Raw genomic sequence first — 26,649 nt, forward strand, 5'->3', positions numbered from 1 at the left:
GTACAGGTTAAGAGGGGAACTGTGCATCTTCCCCAGTTGTTTTGTCCATTTTAAACTGGCCATGTCACAGGATCTCTTGTCCTGCAGGGCACTCTAATGCTGAATTACTCACCCTTTACGCTGTGCCCATACTGGACGTGCGTGTGCATACATTTATTTTGTCCCCCTACACCAAACACGATCACGACACGCAGGTTAAAATATCAAAACAAACTCTGAACCAATTACATTAATTTGGGGACAGGACGAAAAGCATGAAACATTTATGGTAATTTAGCTAGCTAGCTTGCACTTGCTAGCTAATTTACCCTATTTAGCTAGCTTGCTGTTGCTAGCTAATTTGTCCTGGGATATAAATATTGAGTTGTTATTTTACCTGAAATGCACAAGGTCCTCTACTCCGACAATTAATCCACACACAGAACGGTCAACCGAATCGTTTCTAGTCATCTCTCCTCCTTCCAGGCCTTTTCTTCTTTGGACTTGATATGGCAATTGGCATCTAACTTTCATAGTACTACCAAGACGACGACCGACCGACCTCAGTTCTTTCAATCACCCATGTGGGTATAACCAATGAGGAGATGGCATATGGGTATCTGCTTCTATAAACCAATGAGGAGATGGTAGAGGCAGGACTTGCACCACGTTCAGCATCAACAAATAGAACTGACTTACATTTTAGCACTTGGCAAGGCAGACGCTCGTTGGCGAGCATGAGCAGTGTGGGTGCAATGATTGAATAACGTGCGTGTACATTTATTTTGCAACGCGAGCGGTGTGGTCAGCATGTTGACCACACTGCTCGTAGAAGGAGAACTGGAAGAAGGGCTGGTCGGCTCCCAGGACCAGCCAGTGGACAGCAGCGATGGCCAGCTCCAACAGCAGCAGGGCCAGACCCATCCTCCCAGTACGGGTTTCCAAGTAGCTCATTCTCTCAGCACAGTGCAGGCCCACCTTAACCTCAGTATGGGCCTCTGTCACTATGTCCACTAGCTCAGCTCATGTGAGGGAAGCACACTGGAATGGTGTGTTGTCCATAGAGAATTTTAGAAAGTAGTGTGGTGAATATCGATTATCTTGAAGCTGTTAGAATCAAAATGACAATATAAAAAATATAAAAAAGTTCTATATTAAATCGTTATGGACCACATCTGGATTTACAATGAGTACCTGCAACAAATTCCTGCTCTCCCCTGTGTTGTCCCTCCAGCCTGCAGTGTCTTCGTCAGGGTCTGCAGCTGCAGCTCAGTGCCTCGTGGTCAGAGGAAGGGAGGGGATGGTCAGGGACAGAACCCTTGGTGGTGGAAAGAGACTTCCACTGGATAGACATGCTACTTGACCCCTGGGGATGATACAGCACATATTTTAGTGTATAAGTTTACTATCAACACAATGATCAATGTCTATTTTATTTTGTAAAAAGTAGGCACATTTATTGTTCAGTACACATTGGCAGGCTTTAGTCAAATATGAAAGTTCACATAAAAAAAAAGCTGCATATCCAACTATCTGTCCCACTCTGTCACCTTGTAGAGGATGTAGTCTATTTGGATGTCCTTTCTTAAAAGGACAGAGCTCTTTGGGATTCATGAAAGGGTTATCTGCTTTTAGAGTGATGCCATCCTCATAGCCCTACAGAGAAAGGATCATTAACAGCATTTCATTCCAACACAACATTATAATGAGTATTAGAAGCATGTCCACAAATGTTTATTTAACTAGGCAAGTCAGTTAAAACCTCTCTGGGATATGTGGGATGCTAGCGTCCCACCTCGCCAACAGCCAGTGAAATTGCAGGACACCAAATTCAAACAACAGAAATCTCATAATTAAAATTCCTCAAACATACAAGTATTATACACCATTTTAAAGACAAACTTCTTGTTAATCAAGCCACAGTGTCTGATTTCAAAAAGGCTTTAATGCAAAAGCACACCATGCGATTATGTTCAGCGCCTAGCCACAGAAAACCATACAGCCATTTTTCCAAAGAAGGAGAGGTGTCACAAAAGACAGAAATAGCATTAAAATGAATCACTAACCTTTGATGATCTTCACCAGATGGCACTCCCAGGACTGCATGTTAGACAATAAATGTGTGTTTTGTTTGATAAAGTTCATCTTTATGTCCAAAAACCTCATTTGAAATTGGTGCGTTATGTTCAGAAATGTCTCAAACAAACATCAGGTGAAAGTGCAGAGAGCCACATAAAATTACAGAAATACTCATCATAAATATTGATGAACGATACACAGTATATTGGATAGGCAATCACTTAAAAAAACTACAAACCTCAGATTTCCCACTTCCTGGTTGGATTTTTCTCAGGCTTTTGCCTTCCATATGAGTTCTGTTATACCCACAGACATTATTTTAACAGTTTTGGAAACATTAGAGTGTTTTCTATCCAAATCTACTGATTACATGCATATTCTAGCTTCTGGGCCTGAATAGCAGGCAGTTTACTCTGGGCACCTTATATATCCAAGGTACTCAATACTGCCCCCTATTCCCAAAGAAGTTTTAAGAACAAATTCTAATTTACCATGACAGCCTATGGGACTCCAAATCATGGCTGGATGTGACACAGCCTGGATTTCAACCAGGGACTGTAGTGACATCTCTTGGACTGAGAAGCAGTGCCTTAGACCGCTGCACCATTCGGGAACCCTGTGCATTAGAAGCATGCAGCATAAGGTTTGGCTTAATGAGCTGAAGTAATTCATACAAATATCATTCCCAATTCACCTCTCCTACAAGACATTTCAGTTACTGTACATTTGAAATAAAAAATAATGACACTGGACATTAGTGTGATTATCATACATCAAACTTGGGAGTCTCAGTAACTGTCCCAGAGGCCGTTGTATGTCCATAGCAACCGGTTGCCAAGGTCCTGGGGAAGCGTGTTCAGATCTTTGCGGCAGGTAGCTTAGTGGTTAGAGCGTTGGATTTGTAACCGAAAGGTTGCAAGATCAAATCCCTGAGCTGGTAAAAATCTGTCATTCTGCTCCCGAACCAGGAATTTAACCCACTGTTCTTAGGCCATCACTGAAAATAAGAATCTGTTCTTAACTGACTTGCCTAGTTTTAAATAAATGTGAAATTTGTTAAAAAATAAATCCCCAAAATCACCAGGTCTGCTCCACTGAAGGTATAACTAACACAATAAATAAAAACAACATCTGTTAAAATTACATTGGAATTAAAATGTCAAGAGAGGCAGTGTGCATTGAGTTTAAGCCTTCTTACAATATGAACTGCTGTAGCTCCCAGGCCTGTACCACTCTATGAGGTTGGTAGGAGTCCTCCTCCCCGCGGTTACTCAATTCTACACATTTTAGAAGCTGCTGCCCTATACACATAGACATGGAATCACTGGTCACTTGAATAGTGTTAACACACTGCTTTACTCATTTCATGTCTGTATACTCTATTCTATTCGACTGTATTTTAGTCAATGCCACTCCAACAATGCTCGTCCTAATATTTATATATTTCTTAATTCCAGTCTTTTACTTTTAGATGTGTGTATTGTGGTGAATTGTTAGATACTACTGCATTGTTGGAGCTAGGAACACAACCATTTCACTACACCTGCAATAACATCTGCTAAATATGTGGGTGACCAATCAAATGTGATTTGCATCTCATATACATGTGTCGGCTACAGGTAGAGGCTGCCCTTAGTCACAGATCTAGGATCAGTAAACTCCCCAAAATCCTAACCATTATTATCCCCACAGCTTTTCCTCTAAACCATTCTGCATGGTGGACCTGGAAACAGAGGACAGGAGACAGTCAGGTCTGAAGAGAATGTCTAACTAACAAAGATCCAACCATCAAGCTGTATATACAAATGTATAAAAATGAATGACCATGTATGGATAGCTGTTTCATGAATAGCGTATTGGGATACATCTGTGCGCTACCACGTGTGTGTTTTATCACACTTTAGATTAAAGCTGCAATATGTAACATTTGGGGGGAGATACGACCAAATTCACATAGAAATGTGAGTTATAAATACAGTGCCTTGCGAAAGTATTCGCCCCCCTTGAACTTTGCGACCTTTTGCCACATTTCAGGCTTCAAACATAAAGATATAAAACTGTATTTTTTTGTGAAGAATCAACAACAAGTGGGACACAATCATGAAGTGGAACGACATTTATTGGATATTTCAAACTTTTTTAACAAATCAAAAACGGAAAAATTGGGAGTGCAAAATTATTCAGCCCCTTTACTTTCAGTGCAGCAAACTCTCTCCAGAAGTTCAGTGAGAATCTCTGAATGATCCAATGTTGACCTAAATGACTAATGATGATAAATACAATCCACCTGTGTGTAATCAAGTCTCCGTACAAATGCACCTGCACTGTGATAGTCTCAGAGGTCCGTTAAAAGCGCAGAGAGCATCATGAAGAACAAGGAACACACCAGGCAGGTCCGAGATACTGTTGTGAAGAAGTTTAAAGCCGTATTTGGATACAAAAATATTTCCCAAGCTTTAAACATCCCAAGGAGCACTGTGCAAGCGATAATATTGAAATGGAAGGAGTATCAGACCACTGCAAATCTACCAAGACCTGGCCGTCCCTCTAAACTTTCAGCTCATACAAGGAGAAGACTGATCAGAGATGCAGCCAAGAGGCCCATGATCACTCTGGATGACCTGCAGAGATCTACAGCTGAGGTGGGAGACTCTGTCCATAGGACAACAATCAGTCGTATATTGCACAAATCTGGCCTTTATGGAAGAGTGGCAAGAAGAAAGCCATTTCTTAAAGATATCCATAAAAAGTGTTGTTTAAAGTTTGCCACAAGCCACCTGGGAGACACACCAAACATGTGGAAGAAGGTGCTCTGGTCAGATGAAACCAAAATTGAACTTTTTGGCAAAAATGCAAAACGTTATGTTTGGCGTAAAAGCAACACAGCTCATCACCCTGAACACACCATCCCCACTGTCAAACATGGTGGTGGCAGCATCATGGTTTGGGCCTGCTTTTCTTCAGCTGGGACAGGGAAGATGGTTAAAATTGATGGGAAGATGGATGGAGCCAAATACAGGACCATTCTGGAAGAAAACCTGATGGAGTCTGCAAAAGACCTGAGACTGGGACGGAGATTTGTCTTCCAACAAGACAATGATCCAAAACATAAAGCAAAATCTACAATGGAATGGTTCAAAAATAAACATATCCAGGTGTTAGAATGGCCAAGTCAAAGTCCAGACCTGAATCCAATCGAGAATCTGTGGAAAGAACTGAAAACTGCTGTTCACAAATGCTCTCCATCCAACCTCACTGAGCTCGAGCTGTTTTGCAAGGAGGAGTGGGATTAAATTTCAGTCTCTCGATGTGCAAAACTGATAGAGAAATACCCCAAGCGACTTACAGCTGTAATCGCAGCAAAAGGTGGCGCTACAAAGTATTAACTTAAGGGGGCTGAATAATTTTGCACGCCCAATTTTTCAGTTCTTGATTTGTTAAAAAAGTTTGAAATATGCAATAAATGTCGTTCCACTTCATGATTGTGTCCCACTTGATGTTGATTCTTCACAAAAAAATACAGTTTTATATCTTTATGTTTGAAGCCTGAAATGTGGCAAAAGGTCGCAAAGTTCAAGGGGGCCGAATACTTTCGCAAGGCACTGTATATCATTCCCATTGAACCCAAGTCTAAGAAGTGGTTCTATATGTTCTATATGTGCTATTTCTATGTGTCCCGTTCTTAAGGTTAGTTTTTCCATTTATTTTAGGTTTTGTACACCAGCTTCAAACATCTGAAAATACACTATTCTTGGTTATGGAAAATATATTTCACAGTGGTTAGATTCAGTGGTCACCAACCTTTTCTGAGTCAAGATCACTTTCGCAGTCAAAAAGCAAGCTGAGATGTACTGCTCAGTATCAAGGCACAAGGCGAGACCCAAATGCAGACATAGGAGGCAGATAGTTGGAGTCTTACAATGTTAATGAATCCAAAGTGGTAGGCAAGAGAATGGTTGTGGACAGGCAAAAAGGTCAAAACCAGATCAGGAGGTAGAGAGTGGCAGACAGGCTCATGGTCAAGGCAGGCAGAATGGTCAGGCAGGCAGGTACAAAGTCCAGAAACAGGCAAGGGTCAAAACCGGGAGGACTAGAAAAGGAGAATGGGAAAACGGCTGGTTGACTTGGAAACATTCAAGAAGAACTGGCACAGAGAGACAGGAAACACAGGGATAAATACACTGGCCCAGAGACACAGGAAACACAGGTATAAATAGACTGGCCCAGAGAGACAGGAAACACAGGGATAAATACACTGGAGAAAACAAGATACACCTTTAGGGGGTGGAGATAATAACGAGGACAGGTGAAACTGATCAGGGTGTGACACTCAGATGTTTTTTTTTTACATTAACCTCACACAAACAGTTTTGTAGGAATGAGGTTTGGGCAGCAGGCCTAATACATTATCACAGCATATTGGCTATATGATTGGCCTAACCAGACCATACTATATTTCAAAACTGAAGCTTCGATAACAAAATAGATCAGTTGGTTTAGCACTTGTGAGGCACTGTGGAGCATGAATTGAAATATGTTGCTTTTCTATTTTACTGGACTGATGGTACCTGCATCTGATGGTCAACGAGGTCAAATCACGACGTTAGTGATCTTCAGGTCGAAAAGTCGGAGCTCTAGAAAGATGCCAGAGTTTCTGACTTGGATGACCGCTCAAATAGATTTTTCCCAACCGCCTCTCACGTTCCCTAATCTCTCCTTCCTTTCATCCGGTGAGACTGACCAGAGAGAGGGGACACTGTCTTCCACCTGCTCTCTCCTTCCTTTCCTCGGGTGAGACTGACCAGAGAGAGGGGACACCGTCTTCCACCTGCTCTCTCCTTCCTTTCCTCCGGTGAGACTGACCAGAGAGAGAGGACACCGTCTTCCACCTGCTCTATCCTTCCTTTCCTCCGGTGAGACTGACCAGAGAGGGGACACCGAGTTCCACCTGCTCTCTCCTTCCTTTCCTCCGGTGAGACTGACCAGAGAGGGGACACCGTCTTCCACCTGCTCTATCCTTCCTTTCCTCCGGTGAGACTGACCAGAGAGGGGGGACACCGTCTTCCACCTGATGGTGAAACTCGAGTCGCACCACATCTGCCTCAGGCACAAATTCATGTTGTTCCTTTGACCAAAGAAAGTTAAATATTCCTTCATATTAAAATCTACACGACGAGCTGCTAATAATTATAAAATGCAGTTAACAGTAACAGCTCAACACGATTTTATAAAAGGAGCGCAACCCTTTATAGTTTGTTGGCTTTTCTACAGTAATATTTGGTGATCGTCTAGGAATGCCTTGAAGATCGACCGGTTCGAGACCACTGGTTTAGATGGAACAATGATTCTCTGATACAATGATGGAACAATGATACTATACTTGCTTGTTTTGTCAGATAAACTGAAATTAGGCAAACTATTCGAATTTTAGCAACCAGGAAATGTTAGAGCGATTTCTGCATAGTGCACCTTTAAGGGTATGCTTCCTACAGAAGAACTTTATAACACATTCATAACTGATATACCTATGTACTGCTTATGAATGTGGTATGAGTCATAATGTCCTAATGTGGGTATCGTTCAAGTAAAGGGTTTAGGCTAGTCCTATTTGTCTTATGTCTTACATCTGCAAACCTCTAGTGATAAGACTGCAAACTACACCAGTTCAGATATAGTCAATGTGCTGCAAAGTGTATGTGACTTCTGAATAAACTGTAAGAACGAACTGACTACCATTTGCCCCACTCTTTTAGAGAATTACTGAGTGGAGTAGAAATGTAATGCCTTTGAACTAATCTCCATCTTGTGCCTTGGTACAGAGGTCAAACAAGTATAAAACAAAAATAACCTAGCTAATCTTCCTGCTTTGAGGTCATTCTATTACAAACTAATTACCTCACACATTAATAGTAATGTTTCTTGTGGTTGACATTAGACTGCAGTGTACAATACAGATCAGAGATCACTGTGTGTATGCTGGGTTCTGATTAACATAAGGCCTTAATATCACGTTGTTCGTAATAATGGTCGGCTCAAGGCGCAGCGTGCACAGAGTTCCACATGTTTATTCAAATGAAACTCACCAACAAAACAATAAACTGCAAACGAGATGTAACGACTGGAGTGCTCACAGGCACTACACAAAAACAAGATCCCACAAACTATGAGGTGGAAAAAAGGCAGCCTAAGTATGATCCCCAATCAGAGACAACGATAGACAGCTGCCTCTGATTGGGAACCATACCCGGCCAACAAAGAAATAGAAAAACTAGAATGCCCACCTAAATCACACCCCGACCTAACCAAATAAGGTCAGGGAGTGACACTTATAGCTGGGATCCGCGAAAGGTTAAACAGTTTTTGTTTTACAACGAGAAGATGAGCATCCAGCAACTTAATAATGATTAAAAATATCAAGTGCTGAAAAGCTTGCTCAATAGAAAGGGATTGCTGTGGGGTGAATTTGCAGTATGGATGTGGTACATGTATGTACATGTATACAGTACATGGTATGAATGTAAGGGTGATTCTACAGCTTTGGCAGAATGCCCAGACATTGTAGACAGTTGTGAGATTAGTGGAATGGGGCGTAACATAGTGGACCTCCCTCACCAAAATATGAATACAACAGTGTGTGTGCTCAACAGCTCTCCGATCATGGCGTAGCGCTGCAAACAGTGCTTGCTGAGGTAACGAATACCCCTGTGAAGAGGAAGGACAGACATCACAACATTCGAAGCCTAAAAGCCTATGTGTGCCATGCAACATGAGATGCATACTCTCAAAACAACACTCCCCAGCAGTTGAGGAAAAAGGCCTGGTGGTGTTGCTGTCAGCCATGCTTATAGGAATGAATGAGCTGATGGCAAACAATAGCAAAGTTCAGTATCTGCATGTGTGGTTAGAATAGTCCCATTGTGGTTAGAATAGTCCCAGTGTGGTTAGAATAGTCCCAGTGTGGTTAGAATAGTCCCAGTGTGGTTAGACTAGACCCAGTGTGGTTAGAATAGTCCCAGTGTGGTTAGAATAGTCCCAGTGTGGTTAGAATAGTCCCAGTGTGGTTAGAATGGTCCCAGTGTGGTTAGACTAGACCCAGTGTGGTTAGAATAGTCCCAGTGTGGTTAGAATAGTCGAAGTGTGGTTAGAATAGTCCCAGTGTGGTTAGACTAGACCCAGTGTGGTTAGACTAGACCCAGTGTGGTTAGACTAGACCCAGTGTGGTTAGACTAGACCCAGTGTGGTTCGATTAGCCTCTGTGGCAGTGGAGGTTATAGTCCCTGCTGTGTGAGGATGGAGCCACGTCCCTGGTTAGGATCAGCAGTGAGCACTGAAAACTATGACTGGAACTCCTTCAACAAGACATTCACAGAGCAACTGAGTGAAAGCTCACCACTGTCTTTAGCCAGCCTAAGCTAATTTTATGGTCACAGTCTATGCTCAAAGTCCTATGTGAGATAGAGGTGAGAACATTATACAGAGGTTCAATAAAACAGCTATGAAGGCACCTGCCTGTCACCTGGCAGCACTATAAATCATGAATCCACATAGACTAACAATGCAGAGGGCCACCACACTGTCTATATCCTCTCTTGCAGTGGGCCATAGCAGACTGACCCTACTAACACACTGCTGACATAGGACACACTGAAACAGGACAGAGGAATGGGGGCTGGTGGAAAGACCAGGAGGGTCCCAGTCAGAATGAGGGTTCCTCCACTGAATAGAAAGGGTGAGCCTAAGCTTTACCCAGTGTCAATACTCACTGCCTTAGTCAACAAAAGTAAAACACATTCCTAAAAGAGGCCTTTAGTTTACAGGTAGGCCATACAAACATCAGGTGAATACAGAAAACTGTTCTGGCGTTGTCAATACCCACCTATGGTTTAATACATGTCAATACCCACATTTGACCTATGGTTTAATACAATTGGAGATCAAACACTGGAGTAAAATTCTTAGCTAGGCACTAAGGAGCTCGAGTGAGATTATTCAGGGAGGACTGGCTTGAGACAAGCTTGCTAACAGTACTCTTAGCTGGAGATTGACCACTATAGAATATATCGATGTCAGTGTACCACAACATAAACAAACTGCACCAAAAAAAGGTTTTTGCTAACGTTGACTTTCACAACGACAAAGAAACTGCCCCTATAAATGCTAGCTAATAGCTAGCTACATACATTGAGGCGCTGGGTGTCAATATGGTGCTAGTAAACTTGAACAAATAGCTAGGTAGATAATAATCACACTAGCTGGCTAGCTGGTCATTGGCCAGTGACTTCAATGAATTTGGCCAGTGATTTCAATGAACTTAGCCAGAAAGGAAGAGGGAAAGCGAGAGGGATAACTGGGCCCAAAATCTGTCTTCTCCAGCAGGTGCATTTTTTCCTTTTGTTTTTTGCTCACCAAGCGAAGAGTTTTTGTATGGAGATCAACTCGTGTCGAAAAAAATGTAGTGGCTTTTTTTCTAGTTGTGGCTTATTTGATCAAATAGAAGTTTTGTAGTGATTAGGTGGCTAAACGTGTACTAATATATGGTCCAGAGAAGACATATGAATAATACAATTATTCCCTCGTAATGTCAAGATCACTATTTATGTGTCTCATGATCGCAACATAGCAAAGCTTGTTTTGTCAATCTTTGAATAGAAGTGGAAGTATTGATGATAGTGTAATGAAACAGCAGGGAGCAGGTCTCGAGCCCAAGGTCCGGCGCGCTATCGAATATGCCGCAAAAACATGCTCCAGCGGCATAGTCGATTTCCGCTCTTATAAACCCAGGGTCGTTACCATAGATTGACAGTATTGGCCAAGGCGGCAGAGCCCACAGTGGATCAGTGCATACGTTTTTATTGACTGCTACACTAAGGAATAGTACAGTTTATGCTAACATCATGCTTTAATTTGTGTTTGGAGCTCATTATAAGTTAGAATGATAGCAAGCTAAATGTCCCTTACCTTAAGCAAGAGCTCATGGGACAGCTAAACCCTTGGGTGCACCGATTGGTATCACCTCGTTAGTAAGTATGCTGGCTTGTCCATCTCATTAATCGGGGAGTGTTTCACCTGTGCTAGCCCAGGTGATATTTAAGAGTGGCTGGCCCAGTGTTCCATTGGAGCTTGAGAGATGTTGGGAGCGCAAACCTTTACGTCAGCTCAGGTGCAATTTTGAGCTCAAAGCCTGAGTTTTAGGTTCCCTTGTTTGTTTTGTTGCATATTCTTTTTGCTCCCTATCCTAAATTGGGGTTTTTCTTTTAGTTTGTCTTTTCGGAGGCAAACCTAGTGGGCATCCATGGCGATATTTCACAATTTCGTTCTTAAAATTTGTGGGATTTATGTGTATTGTTCGGTGTTACGTTTCCAAAAGACAAACTCAAAATGTCTCTCGCAACAAAGGGAACTAAAAAAGAAAAGCACTTTCACAACCAAAACAAAGGGGTTCAAAAGGGGTTCTGAAAGGCACCCATTTGTGTACCCACTGAAAGATGGCAAATGTTTTTGAAAGAAAAGTACATTTTTTGTCCATTAAAACCTGTTACAGATAGGGGGCAGTATTTCCCCTTTGGATGAATTGCGTGCCCATAGTGAACTGCATCAAAATCTGTCCTAAATTGCTAATATATGCATATTATTACTAATATTTGATAGAAAACACTCTGAAGTTTCTAAAACCGTTTGAATTATGTCTGTGAGTATAACAGAACTCACAGGGCAGGCAGTTTTGAAATCCTGAAAGTTGGGGCAACTTTGACGTCATCGCCCCCTCCCTTCCCAACAAGTTATGGATCTGGAAACACTTCCTATGTCTTCCACTAGATGTCCTCATTCAGTAGAAAGTGTAATGGAGCATTTGCTGTAAACTTTGACCTAATGGGAAGGAAAGTAGTAAGTGTCGCAAAAGATTTCCATGTGCTTGAGGCGCGTTTGTGTTCGAGTGCTTCGGCTGTTCCAATCAGCCCCAGATGAACATGAATGGTCCGGTTGGAATGCTTTTCGATCTGTATGATTATAACATCCTGAAGATTGATTCTGCACTTAGTTTGACCAGTTTCGTCGCCCTATAATATGTAATATGGAAGTTTTGATGCAAAGTTATCCTGGACCAGAAGTCATTTTTTGGGCATTTGAGCTGAAAATGGTAGCAAATGCTGCTACTTGGACACTAGAATTGAACATTATGAAACAAAACGATTTATTGTTGAACTAGGACTCCTTGCACTACATTCTGATGGAAGATCATCAAAGGTAAGGGAATATTTATGTTGTAATTTTGTACTTCTGTTGACTCCAACATAGCGGAGAAATATTGTTACGGCTGAGCGCCGTCTCAGATTATTGCAATGGTAGGCTTTTTCTGTAACGTTAAAAAAAATGTGACACAGCGGTTGCATTAAGAACCAGTGTATCTTTTTAATTATATGTAGAACATGTATCTTTAGTCAAAGTTTATGATGAGTATTTCTGTTATCTGGCGTAGCTTTCTATAATTCCTCCGGATATTTTGGAGAATTTTCTGAACATGGCGTCAATGTAAACCGAGATTTATGGCTATAAAATGCATATTATCGAACAAAACATAAATGTACTGTGTAACATGTCATATGACTGTCATCTGATGAAGATTTTCAAGAGGTTAGTGAATGATATTTTTTTTTTATCCTGCTTTTGTCAATTCATATTTTGCTGTACAAAATGGCTACGTTTTTTCTTTGTTTTGGTGGTGGTCTAACATAAATATATGCTGTGTTTTCACCGTAAAACATTTTAAAAATCTGACATGCTGGGTAGATGAACAAGGTGTTTATCTTTCATTTGAGGTATTGGACTTGTTAATGTGTGAAGGTTAAATATTTCTAAGAATATTTTTGCATTCCCTGCACCACCGTTTCAGCTGAACGGGGGGGTGGAGTTCCTGTAGGGGAACCCATAGCCTTAAGAAGTTTTTAATTAATTAAAATAACATCAAATGTGTGAGTTTGATTACAGGCTCAAAATGGCCAGAAACAAAGACCTTTCTTCTGAAACTCATCGGTCTATTCTTGTTCTGAGAAATGTAGGCTATTTCATACGAGACATTTCCAAGAAACTGAAGATCTCTTACAACACTGTGTACTACTCCCTTCACAGAACAGGGCAAACTGGCTCTAAACAGAATAGAAAGAGGAGTGGGAGGCCCCGGTGCACAACTGCGCAAGAGGACAAGTACATTAGTGTCTAGTTTGAGAAACAGACGCCTCACAAATATATATATCATAAGGATGTGGTACTGGTGATGTTGAACACTTCTCCAATCTTTGTTGAAATCTGATATTCTGCGCAAGGCGAGATGTAAAGGCAAAGTTTGCAATGTAAAATATCATCAACCATTCACAATTGTCAAATCCTTTCGGTCTATATTCCAGCAAAACTTGAAGAGGACCTTAACTACTTACAAAAAGCATGCTTCTGATGAAGAGCTACAAAAGTAAGTAAATAACCGTATTAGACTGAAAATGTATAAGGTGATTAGACTGAAAAGATATACGGTGATTTCGTTAAACTTGTGAGGCTCTCCATGCTCATTAGTTGCTCATTCAACATCATTTGCCTCTACTTCACTCAATCTGTTTTTCAAGGTCTTCCTTCCTAACTATTTTATATCCAACCAGAACATTTTAATTGGCCAAGAATTCACAGATTTTCATAAAACAGCCACACATTTCATGTCTTGTTTCTGCATGACCAAATTTTGCGCAACGCAAATGAGTAGCCTATATCTCTTGATACTACCCATCCCGGATCCGGGAGTGTAATCATCGACTGACCCTAATTAGCATAACGCAACAGACATAAATATTACTAGAAAATATTCCTATTCATGAAAATCACAAGTGAAATATATTGAAACACAGCAGCTTAGCCTTTTGTTAATCACCCTCTCATCTCAGATTTTCAAAATATGCTTTACAGCCAAAGCAAGACAAGCATTTGTGTAAGTTTATCGATAGCCTAGCATAGCATTATGTCCAGCTAGCAGCAGGTATCTTGGTCACGAAAATCAGAAAAGCAATCAAATTAAATCGTTTACCTTTGATGAGCTTCGGATGTTTTCACTCACGAGACTCCCAGTTAGATAGCAAATGTTCCTTTTTTCCAAAAATATTATTTTTGTAGGCGAAATAGCTCCGTTTGTTCTTCACCTTTGGCTGAAAAATCGACCAGAAATTGCAGTCACGAAAACACCGAAAAATATTCCAAATTAGCTCCATAATATTGACAGAAACATGGCAAACGTTGTTTATAATCAATCCTCAAGGTGTTTTTCAAAAATCTATTTGATAATATATCCACCGGGACAATTGGTTTTTCAGTAGGAGCGAAAGGAAAAATGGCTACCTCTGTATTTTATCAGAGAATCACTCTGAGAGCCTTCAGGTGACCACTTACACAATGTAGCCGCTTACGGGTATTCTTCAACATAAAGGCATAAAACTACGTCACAATGCTGTAGACACCTTGGGGAATACGTAGAAAAAGTAATCTGGTTGATAGCCCATTCACTGCTCAATAGGGACTCATCGGAACGCAGAGCTTTCAAAACATGAGTGTGTGCTGCCACAAAAAAAAAATCACTGTACTGTGAATGTCCAGCAAAATCATCTCTTTGTCCCACATTTGGGAATTGTACATGTTGGTCACCCTAGGAGGTATCATGCAGCTGAAGAAATGAATGAATTGCTTATCTCCTGATCTCGACAAAACAACTTTTGTTATGTAGTGATCATGAGATTTAAAAAAAAAAAATTCATATGTTCTCTCTGGATTTCTGTAGATATAAGTAGGACAAGTGACATCCTGGCAACAAACGCTTTCTATCAGAGTTGTGCCTGTTGTTCATTTTATACCTGTGGTTCACATGCGTATCTACCCTCTCATGGCTAGAATGGTCCCACCTGAGCTTGCCTCCCGACTGCCGTCCATTTTCTAAGACATTTTTAATTATGACATTTATTTTCATTGTTAGAACTGCCATTTGAGTATTAGGTCAATATAAGGGATAATTTGTGGTGGTGGTGACACCAGGGACCCTTGCTTGCTTTGCATTGTGGGACTTTAAGTTTCAATTAAAATTTGTTTGCCAGTGTGTGCATTTGAGGCTTTTGTGTCAAAACAAAAATGCATATAAGTATCACAAATCAGTAAAGTCAATAATAACAATAATGTATATTTGTTCATCAGCCCTCACATTCAACTGACTGGACACACACACCGTGTCTATATATACAGTACTTTTAGAAATTATTCAGACCCCTTCCCCTTTTCCATATTTTAATACGTTACAGCCTTATTCTAAAATTGATTAAATTAATAATTCCCCATAATGACAAGGTGAAAACAGGTTTTTAGGAATTTTTGCAAATGTATAAAAAAACAGATATCTTATTTACATAAGTATTCAGACCCTTTTGTGATGATACTCGAAATTAAGCTCAGGTGCATCTTGTTTCCATTGATCACCTTGAGATGTTTCTACAACTTGATTGGAGTCCACCTGTGGTAAATTCAATTGATTGGACATGATTTAGAAAGGCACACACATGTATATATAAGGTCCCAAAGTTGACAGTGCATGTCAGAGCAAAAAACAGGTTGAGGGAAATGTCCATAGAGCTCCAAGACAGGATTGTGTCGAGGCACAGATCTGGGGAAGGGTACCAACACATTTCTGCAGCATTGAAGGTCCCCAAGAACCCATTCTTAAATGGAAGAAGTTTGGAACCACCAAGACTCTTCCTATAGCTGTTCGCCCAGCCAGTCTGGCAGTCCAGTCTGGAGGAAATCAGGCACCATCCCTACGGTGAAGCATGGTGGTGGCAGCATCATGCTGTGGGGATGTTTTTCAGTGCCAGGGCCTGGGAGATTCGTCAGGATTGAGAAAGATGAATGGAGCAAAGTACAGAAACATCCTTGATGAAAACCTGCTCCAGAGAGCTCAGGACCTCAGACTGGGGCGAAAGTCAACCTTCCAACAGGACAACGACCCTAAGCACACAGCCAAGACAACGCAGGAGTGGCTTTGGGACATGTCTCCGAATGTCCTTGAGTGGCCCAGCCAGAGTCCGGACTCGAACCCCATCGAAAATCTCTGAAAATAGCTGTGCAGCAACGCTCCCCTTCCAACCTGACTGAGCTTGAGAGGATCTGCAGAGAAGGATGGGAAAACTCCCCAAATACAGGTGTGCCAAGCTTGTAGCGTCATACAAGAGAAGACTTGAGGCTGTAACCATTGCCAAAGGTGCTTCAACCAAGTACTGAGTAAAGGGTCTGAATACATACAGTACCAGTCAAAAGAAAAACCCATTCAAGGTTTTTTATTATTTTTACTATTTTCTACATTGTAGAATAATAATGAAGACATCAGAACTATGAAGTAACACACATGGAATCATGTAGTAACCAAAAAAGTGTTAAACAAATCAAAATATATTTGGATTCCACAAATGAACTTTTAACAAGGCACACCTGTTAATTGAAATGCATTCCAGGTGACTACCTCATGAAGCTGGTTGAGAAAATTCCAAGAGTGTGGAAAGCTGTCATCATGGCAAAGGGTGGATACTTTGAAGAATCTGAAATATATTTTGATTTGTTTAACAGTTTTTTGGTTACTACATGATTCCATATGTGTCATTTCATAGTATTTATGTAGGTGTGTCCAAACTTTTGACTGTTATTGTATGTAAATGTAATATTTCATTTTTATTTTATACATTTGCAATCATTTCTGAAAAACTGTTTTTGCTTTGTCATTGTGTGTGTAGATTGATGAGGGGGAAAAAATAATGTAATCCATTTTATAGTAAGACTGTAATGTAACAAAATGTGGAACAAGTCAAGGGTTCTGAATACTTTCCGAATGCATTGTATGTGTCTGGGCTTGAGCTTCTGAGAATCTGGGGACATTAATTAAAAAATATATATAGTGTATCTTGACAATATACCTGAATAAAGCCTAAACTCTTAAAAAAGGTGCTATCTTGAACCTTAAATGTTTTTTTGGCTGTCCCCATAGGATAACCTTTTGAAGAACCCTTTTTGGTTGCAGGTAGAACCCTTTTGGGTTCCATGTAGAAACCTTTTTAAAAAGGGTTTTATGGGACAGCCGAAGAACCCTAAAGGAACCCTTTTTTCCAAGAGTGTGCTCATATCATAGGCCTGCTTGGGCCTACTAGACCTACTCTTGTGGTCTCCTGGTCATCAGTAAAAATGTAACAGAGGACCAAGGAAAGTTTAAAGTACAACCTATGCCTGCTGTTTATGCAATACTGTTTGAACAGTATAACACTGCCATCTACAGTAGTGACAATGTATTTCATCTGTGAAGGAAACTGTATTGACCAATTAAATGAACAAACCTGTTTTAATGAGTTTTCAGGGGAAAATGGCCCCAAAGGCACCATGCGTCTTTTATTGTTAGATTATACACTTTGATTTGATTATATAATACAACCCCCTTAGTTTGAAGATAACAGAAAATACTAAAATGCAATGCACAATTGGTAACCAAGGCCACAATAAACCACCTTTTAACCAAACAAACTTGCCCATACCATTCAGATTATGATACATAAGATACAGTATCTCATCATCAATGTCAACAAAAACACACGTTTTCAACGGATGCTGAAAGTCACAAAAACTAACAGAAAACAATTAATTATGATAATGATAATAAAAAACATGGGCCTGTAAAAAAAGATAAAATTGAGAAATCCACTAGTAAAGATTAAGCAGTTGTTTTAAATCTAGCTCTTGAAGTATGACATTCAAAGCCTGGTGTACTAAATCCACCATACAAAGTCTGATGTAATGAATTCTTATGACAGAAGTCCAGTGAACCGTCCAAGGCAGAGACCATCCCCTAGCTAGGGGATGAAAGTTATTGTGTCATTAGGATAAAGTTCAGCTCAGCAATACTTGTAACACCACCATTTCAATGGCAAAGGATAAACACATATGGCCCATATCCCAGCCCAGCCCTGCCCTCCCACCATTCTTTTCAATATAAATAACAATCAATGGTCACACACCACAGCACAGAGGATAGCTCTCTTTCAAAACATAAAATTGTTTTTTCATTGGCTGATGGCATTGGCAAATTAAGATTCATTTTTTGAAGGTTCGCTCATAAAATGAGAGAGAGCTTTTGTTTTTATTAATAGAATTTAGGAAAGAGAAACTTATTTTAGGGTTAGGGAAAAGGCATACATAGTCAGTTGTACAACTGAATGCATTCAGCCGAAATGTGGCTGCAACATCATGGGCAGAACAGCAGATTTTTCCACTGTGCCGGCTCAGGAATTCAAACCAACAAACTTTCAGTTACTGGCTCAACGCCCTTAGCCACTAGGCTACCTTCCGCCTTGCCAGATTGAAAGTGATATCCATCAATTGGGATCTCTTGAATGGGGAGATTGGATTAGAATTACCATGAGTTCTTACATGAGTTAAAACTCACTGTAAAATTTGGTCAGTTCCAATTTGGCAAATTCTAATCTAGTGAACATTTCACGGTAAGGTTGTATTCGGCGCACGTGACAAATAAAATTTCATTTGATTTGATTCTCAAGCCATGTTTTTAAGAAAACAGTGTTAATGTTAATCACAAATATAAACACGTCCCCAAAAGAATCCTATGTAACACATATTCCTGTTGCATCCGCTGACTCCCAGTACAGAAACGGTTCATTTCAATAACATAACTAAAGGCTGAAAATAAAAATATTTGTTGCTTCACCCCTTCTTGATCTTTTAAGTGCACCACAGCACATTGATGTGTTGTTGTCTAGAGACCCGTAAAAGCCCAGGGATTGGAAACTGAATGATCTGATCTTGCTATGCCCTTGCTGTACACGTGGACTGCAGCTAAACTTGTAACCATTCATGATAACACATCACGAGAAAAATGTATTAATAGTTTATTCCATAACATAATATTCCTGGATCAGAAGTGCGCTTCAAGGATCTAGATGAGAAAGGATGAACTGCATAGTCATGTTCAGTTTCCTATTCTCCTATTCAATGATGCATTTACATCTGTCCACTTTATTTCTGTTTATTTAAAGACAAGAGGTAGTAAATAAGGCATTCCAGAGTGGCTGGCAACTGATCAATACTTGTCTTTGGAGAAAGGCACTTGGTTGCCATCCTATCTAATTTATAAACACCCCTCGGTAGAGCCCTTCTACGTTTAGATTATTTTGTGTTTGCTCTTCTTCCATGGTTGTTGTACCTGTACCATTCCAATCTATCCACTTCTTCCATGGTTGTTGTACCTGTACCATTCCAATCTATCCACTTCTTCTTATATTGCTTAGAGTGTGTTCCCTTGGAGACAAAGCTCTTAACCTTGTTCACTTTCTCATGCCCTCAGTGAATCTCAACCTACTGTACATTTACTGTCATTACCAATTTGACCCACTTGTCTCAGCATATTTAACTATATGGGTTAAAAAGTTGCCTTTAAAACAAAACAATGAATTCTCCTAATTTTCTTTCTTGTCTTTTGAGAGACTTCCTCCTTTTTCCTATTTCACATAAATGTGTGGAAGTTTAAAATGTTTTCATGTCAGTTCATTCTAACGTCGTTTTGAATGTTACTTGGCAGTTGAGCAGTCTGTACTGTACATATTGTCACGCAGTGCTTCGTCAGCTGATTCCCAAACCTCCCTGCAGAACGGTGGGTGGGTCAGTCTTCGACGAGCCTGTAGACGTGGTAGAGCGGTGGGTGGGTCAGTCTTTTACGAGCCTGTAGACGTGGTACTGTGCCCCGTGTTCACTCGTTGAGACCTCGAACACAAACGCTATACACAGCAAGGTCTCCTGAGTGTCACGGTCTGTCACCACCTGGGGAATGAACAGTAGGTCAACACCAGGTAAAATACATGTCATCCAACGGTAGTTGTATATAGTAGGTGAAACATCAATCAATTCACAAAGCACAACAAAAGGAGGAACAATGAAGCAAAACAATGAGGTCAAAAACATAATCTATTGTTCTAGGTTGAAATACAGTGACAGTCTATTCCCAAATAGTAAATTAGTTACCATCTTATTATCTTGTAATAAAGCATAATGTTACCTGAAGTATAGTGAAGTTTTCCAGAACACTGTTCATCATGTATTTTTCTGGCAGGTGTTTGAGCTTGTGGATGAAGTTGATCATGTACTCGCACATGGGAGAGCGGTGGATCCTGTAGACACTCTTCCCTCCCTCCATCCGGGCGTACTCCGTCTGCAAAACAGCAAAACAACATCTGACTTGAGGTAACCATTGTGATTGCATGAAATGCAATTATAGTGTCTGACAGTAAATTTGATTAGACCTTTACCTAACCTGGTAAGTCAGCTGTCTGAGTCAGCTGTTAAAGCAGACCCAGTGGATAATGGGCTCACCTCTACTTTCTCGACCACCTGTTTGCCGAAGGAGCAGACTTTGGTGGAGACGGTGATGGTCATGTTCTCAGAGCTGCTGTATTGGCTGCTGACTCCGTAGAAGGAGCCTGGGCCGTCCTGCATGCCACTGCTGTTGAGATCCGCCTGCAGAGAGGACACACACAAGTCAGATTAACGCTAGACTAACAGGCCTAACCCCTTTTCATTCTACTCTAAATGAGAGAATATTCAAACTACCAAAAGGGACAGTGTGACTGTGTGAGAGTGTGACTGCGTGATTGTGTGAAAGTGTGACTGACTGTGTGACAGTGTGACTGTGAGAGTGTGACTGACTGTGCGACTGTGTGACTGACTGAGAGTGTGACTGTGTGACAGTGTGACTGACAGTATGACTGACTGTGTGACAGTGAAACTGTGTGACTGATTGAGAGTGTGAATGTGTGAGAGCGTGATTGTGTGACTGTGTGACAGTGTGACTGTGTGAGAGTGTGACTGACTCTGTGACAGTGTGACTAACTGTGTGACTGTGTGAGAGTGTGAGTATGACTGCCTGTATGAAAGTGTGACAGTGTGACTGACTGTGTCTGACTGTGACAGTGTGAGAGTATGACAGTGTAAGAGTGTGACATTCTGACAGTGTAAGAGTGTGACTGACTGTGACAGTGTGACTTTTAGTGTGAGTTTGACAGACAGTGTGACTGTGTGAGAGTGGGACTGACTGTGTGACAGTATGACTGTGTGACAGTTTAATAGTGATACAGTTTGACTGACTGTTTGACTGACTGTGTGACTGACCGTGTGACTGTGTGAGAGTGTCACTGACTGTGTGACTGTGACAGACTGTGTGAGAGTGTGACAGTGTGGCCTCCCGGGTGGCACAGTGGTCTAAGGCACTGCATCGCGCACTAGCTCCGACACATTGGTGCGGCTGGCTTCCGGGTTGGATGGGCATTGAACTTCCGGCGCCGACAGAGATGGCCGCCTCGCTTCGCGTTCCTAGGAAACTATGCAGTTTTTTGTTTTTTTTACATGTTATTTCTTACATTAGTAACCCAGGTCATCTTAGGTTTCATTACATACAGTCGAGAAGAACTACTGAATATAAGATCAGCGTCAACTCACCATCAGTACGACCAAGAATATGTTTTTCGCGACGCGGATCCTGTGTTCTGCCTTACAAACAGGACAACGGAGTGGATTCCATGCAGCGACCCAAAAAAACGACTCCGAAAAAGAGGGAAACGAGGCGGTCTTCTGGTCAGACTCCGGAGACGGGCACACCGTGCACCACTCCCTAGCATTCTTCTTGCCAATGTCCAGTCTCTTGACAACAAGGTTGATGAAATCCGAGCAAGGGTAGCATTCCAGAGGGACATCAGAGACTGTAACGTTCTATGCTTCACGGAAACATGGCTCACTGGAGAGACGCTATCCGAGGTGGTGCAGCCAACGGGTTTCTCCACGCATCGCGCCGACAGAAACAAACATCTTTCTGGTAAGAAGAGGGGCGGGGGCGTATGCCTTATGACTAACGTGACATGGTGTGATGAAAGAAACATACAGGAACTCAAATCCTTCTGTTCACCTGATTTAGAATTCCTCACAATCAAATGTAGACCGCATTATCTACCAAGAGAATTCTCTTCGATTATAATCACAGCCGTATATATCCCCCCCCAAGCAGACACATCGATGGCTCTGAACAAACTTTATTTAACTCTCTGCAAACTGGAAACGATTTATCCGGAGGCTGCATTCATTGTAGCTGGGGATTTTAACAAGGCTAATCTGAAAACAAGACTCCCTAAATTTTATCAGCATATCGATTGCGCAACCATGGGTGGAAAGACCTTGGATCATTGTTACTCTAACTTTCGCGACGCATATAAGGCCCTGCCCCGCCCCCCTTTCGGAAAAGCTGACCACGACTCCATTTTGTTGATCCCTGCCTACAGACAGAAACTAAAACAAGAAGCTCCCACGCTGAGGTCTGTTCAACGCTGGTCTGACCAAGCTGACTCCACACTCCAAGACTGCTTCCATCACGTGGACTGGGAGATGTTTCGTATTGCGTCAGACAACAACACTGACGAATACGCTGATTCGGTGTGCGAGTTCATTAGAACGTGCGTTGAAGATATCGTTCCCATAGCAACGATTAAAACATTCCCTAACCAGTAACCGTGGATTGATGGCAGCATTCGTGAGAAACTGAAAGCGCGAACCACTGCTTTTAATCAGGGCAAGGTGACTGGTGACATGACTGAATACAAACAGTGCAGCTATTCCCTCCGCAAGGCTATTAAACAAGCTAAGCGTCAGTAGAGAGACAAAGTAGAATCTCAATTCAACGGCTCAGACACAAGAGACATGTGGCAGGGTCTACAGTCAATCACGGACTACAGGAAGAAATCCAGCCCAGTCACGGACCAGGATGTCTTGCTCCCAGGCAGACTAAATAACTTTTTTGCCCGCTTTGAGTAAATACAGTGCCACTGACACGGCCTGCAATGAAAACATGCGGTCTCTCCTTCACTGCAGCCGAGGTGAGTAAGACATTTAAACGTGTTAACCCTCGCAAGGCTGCAGGCCCAGACGGCATCCCCAGCCGCGCCCTCAGAGCATGCGCAGACCAGCTGGCCGGTGTGTTTACGGACATATTCAATCAATCCCTATACCAGTCTGCTGTTCCCACATGCTTCAAGAGGGCCACCATTGTTCCTGTTCCCAAGAAAGCTAAGGTAACTGAGCTAAACGACTACCGCCCCGTAGCACTCACATCCGTCATTATGAAGTGCTTTGAGAGACTAGTCAAGGACCATATCACCTCCACCCTTCCTGACACCCTAGACCCACTCCAATTTGCTTACCGCCCAAATAGGTCCACAGACGATGCAATCTCAACCACACTGCACACAGCCCTAACCCATCTGGACAAGAGGAATACCTATGTGAGAATGCTGTTCATCGACTACAGCTCGGCATTCAACACCATAGTACCCTCCAAGCTCGTCATCAAGCTCGAGACCCTGGGTCTCGACCCCGCCCTGTGCAACTGGGTACTGGACTTCCAGACGGGCCGCCCCCAGGTGGTGAGGGTAGGCAACAACATCTCCTCCCCGCTGATCCTCAACACTGGGGCCCCACAAGGGTGCGTTCTGAGCCCTCTCCTGTACTCCCTGTTCACCCACGACTGCGTGGCCACGCACGCCTCCAACTCAATCATCAAGTTTGCGGACGACACAACAGTGGTAGGCTTGATTACCAACAACGACGAGACGGCCTACAGGGAGGAGGTGAGGGCCCTCGGAGTGTGGTGTCAGGAAAATAACCTCACACTCAACGTCAACAAAACTAAGGAGATGATTGTGGACTTCAGGAAACAGCAGAGGGAACATCCCCCTATCCACATCGATGGAACAGTAGTGGAGAGGGTAGCAAGTTTTAAGTTCCTTGGCATACACATCACAGACAAACTGAATTGGTCCACTCACACAGACAGCGTCGTGAAGAAGGCGCAGCAGCGCCTCTTCAACCTCAGGAGGCTGAAGAAATTCGGCTTGTCACCAAAAGCACTCACAAACTTCTACAGATGCACAATCGAGAGCATCCTGGCGGGCTGTATCACCGCCTGGTACGGCAACTGCTCCGCCCTCAACCGTAAGGCTCTCCAGAGGGTAGTGAGGTCTGCACAACGCATCACCAGGGGCAAACTACCTGCCCTCCAGGACACCTACACCACCCGATGTTACAGGAAGGCCATAAAGATCATCAAGGACATCAACCACCCGAGCCACTGCCTGTTCACCCCGCTATCATCCAGAAGGCGAGGTCAGTACAGGTGCATCAAAGCTGGGACCGAGAGACTGAAAAACAGCTTCTATCTCAAGGCCATCAGACTGTTAAACAGCCACCACTAACATTGAGTGGCTGCTGCCAACACACTGACACTGACACTGACTCAACTCCAGCCACTTTAATAATGGGAATTGATGGGAAATGATGTAAATATATCACTAGCCACTTTAAACAATGCTACCTTATATAATGTTTACATACCCTACATTATTCATCTCATATGCATACGTATATACTGTACTCTATATCATCGACTGCATCCTTATGTAATACATGTATCACTAGCCACTTTAACTATGCCACTTTGTTTACATACTCATCTCATATGTATATACTGTACTCGATATCAGCTACTGTATCTTGCCTATGCTGCTCTGTACCATCACTCATTCATATATCCTTATGTACATATTCTTTATCCCCTTACACTGTGTATAAGACAGTAGTTTTGGAATTGTTAGTTAGATTACTTGTTGGTTATTACTGCATTGTCGGAACTAGAAGCACAAGCATTTCGCTACACTCGCATTAACATTTGCTAACCATGTGTATGTGACAAATAAATTTTGATTTGATTTGATTTTGTGTCAAGAAGCGGCTTGGTTGGGTTGTGTTTCGGAGGACGCATGGCTCTCGACCTTCGCCTCTCCCTAGTCCGTACGGGAGTTGCAGCGATGAGACAAGACTGTAACTACTAGCAATTGGATACCATGACATTGGGGAGAAAAAAAAAGTGTGACTGTGTGTCTGACTATGTGACAGTGTGATTGTGACTGTGTGTGAGTGTGACATTGTGACTGTGTGACAGTTTGACTGACTGTGTGACATTGTGACTGTGTGACAGTTTGACTGTGTGACAGTGACTGAGAGTGTGACTGACTGTGTGACTGTGTGAGAGTGTGAAAGTTTGGCTGTGTGACTGTGTGAGAGTGACTGACTGTGTGAGAGTGTGACTGACTGTGTAACAGTGTGACTGTGTGAGAGTTTGACTGACCCTGGGACAGTGTGACAGGTTGACTATGTGACTTTGTGACAGGCTGACAGTGTGACAGGTTGACTATGTGACTGTGTGACAGGCTGACAGTGTGACAGTCTGACTGTGTGAGAGTGTGACTGCCTGTTTGACAGTGTGAGAGTTTGACTGACTCTGTGACAGTGTGACTGTGTGACAGTGTGACTGACAGTGTGACTGATTGTGCAACTGTGTGAGAGTGTAACTGTCTGTGTGACTGTGTGAGAGTGTAGGTTTAAATGTGTGAAAGATGCATTTTTCTGCTTTCAACCATGTTTAAAATCCATACACTGCCCAGTAAAAAGGTGAGGATTACACAATAATAAAAGTGATTTGTCACCCACCCAAAATTTGACTAGGAAAAAGGCGTTCTGTGGGCCTTTCTCATAAAGCTCTTTGAGTCCGCCCTTCTTCTCTGGGAACTTGTCGTAGATCTGCCTGATGTCCACTGCCTCCAGCAGAGGGTCGCTGTAGGACGGGTTGGTCTGGCCAATGTGGACAAACAGGTGTTTGCTGTACTGCAGGGGATAGAGAGAGGAAGATGGTCAGACTAGCCATCATGACAGAAGTCTAGCTTGGCCATACTGAGTTAGCGCTAGAAATTGAATCTGTCTCGCGTGACTCTGTGGACTATAAAACAAAGGCCTTTATCGACAACTTTGATTAGCACGGGTTGGTTAGTGTGGTTGGTTTGGTGACTCACGTTGTCAGGGTCCCTCTGCACCTCCATGAAGGCAGAGTACTCTAGCATCCGCAGCTTGGAGGAGGCGATGGTCCGGTCCTGCCACACGGGCACCGCAGTAGCAGCCGGGGGGAGGGGGGGTGCCAAAGGCTCATAGTCTGACAGAGAGAGAGAGAGAGATAGAGAGAGAACAGCAGAACACGCAGAGAGAGAGAGAGAGAAGCAGAACACACAGAGAGAGAGAGAGATAGAGAGAGAACAGCAGAACACGCAGAGAGAGAGAGAGAGAAGCAGAACACACAGAGAGAAGAAGAGAGAGAGAGAGAGAAGCAGAACACACAGAGAAGAAGAGAGAGAGAGCAGAATGCACAAAGAGAGAGAGAGAGAAGCAGAACACACAGAGAGAAGAAGAGAGAGAGAGAGAGAAGCAGAACACACAGAGAGAAGAAGAGAGAGAGAACAGCAGAATGCACAAAGAGAGAGAGAGAGCAGAACACACAGAGAGAAGAAGAGAGAGAGAGAGAGAAGCAGAACACACAGAGAGAAGAAGAGAGAGAGAGAACAGAGAATGCACAAAGAGAGAAGAAGCAGAACACACAGAGAG

General features: G+C 42.3%; 1 protein-coding gene across 8 annotated transcripts in view; it reads right to left on the reverse strand.

Moving 5' to 3' along the window:
* Nucleotides 1–17,439: 17,439 nt before the first annotated feature.
* The window catches only part of LOC112221339 (transcriptional enhancer factor TEF-5), an 81,588-nt gene continuing 72,378 nt past the window's right edge, over nucleotides 17,440–26,649 (reverse strand). For 7 of the 8 annotated variants that reach the window (XM_024383502.2, XM_024383510.2, XM_024383497.2 and 4 more), the window contains 5 exons: nucleotides 26,067–26,203; nucleotides 25,708–25,881; nucleotides 20,494–20,637; nucleotides 20,180–20,332; nucleotides 17,440–19,944 (listed from right to left, as the gene is read on the reverse strand). In XM_024383502.2, coding sequence (XP_024239270.1) covers nucleotides 19,831–19,944; nucleotides 20,180–20,332; nucleotides 20,494–20,637; nucleotides 25,708–25,881; nucleotides 26,067–26,203 — 722 coding nt within the window. In that variant the 3' untranslated portion in view covers nucleotides 17,440–19,830. The remainder of the gene's footprint in view (nucleotides 19,945–20,179; nucleotides 20,333–20,493; nucleotides 20,638–25,707; nucleotides 25,882–26,066; nucleotides 26,204–26,649) is intronic. The other variant, XR_002949012.2, reaches the window with a different exon arrangement.

This window comes from Oncorhynchus tshawytscha, linkage group LG02, assembly GCF_018296145.1.
Source record: "Oncorhynchus tshawytscha isolate Ot180627B linkage group LG02, Otsh_v2.0, whole genome shotgun sequence".
Lineage (NCBI taxonomy): Eukaryota > Metazoa > Chordata > Actinopteri > Salmoniformes > Salmonidae > Oncorhynchus > Oncorhynchus tshawytscha.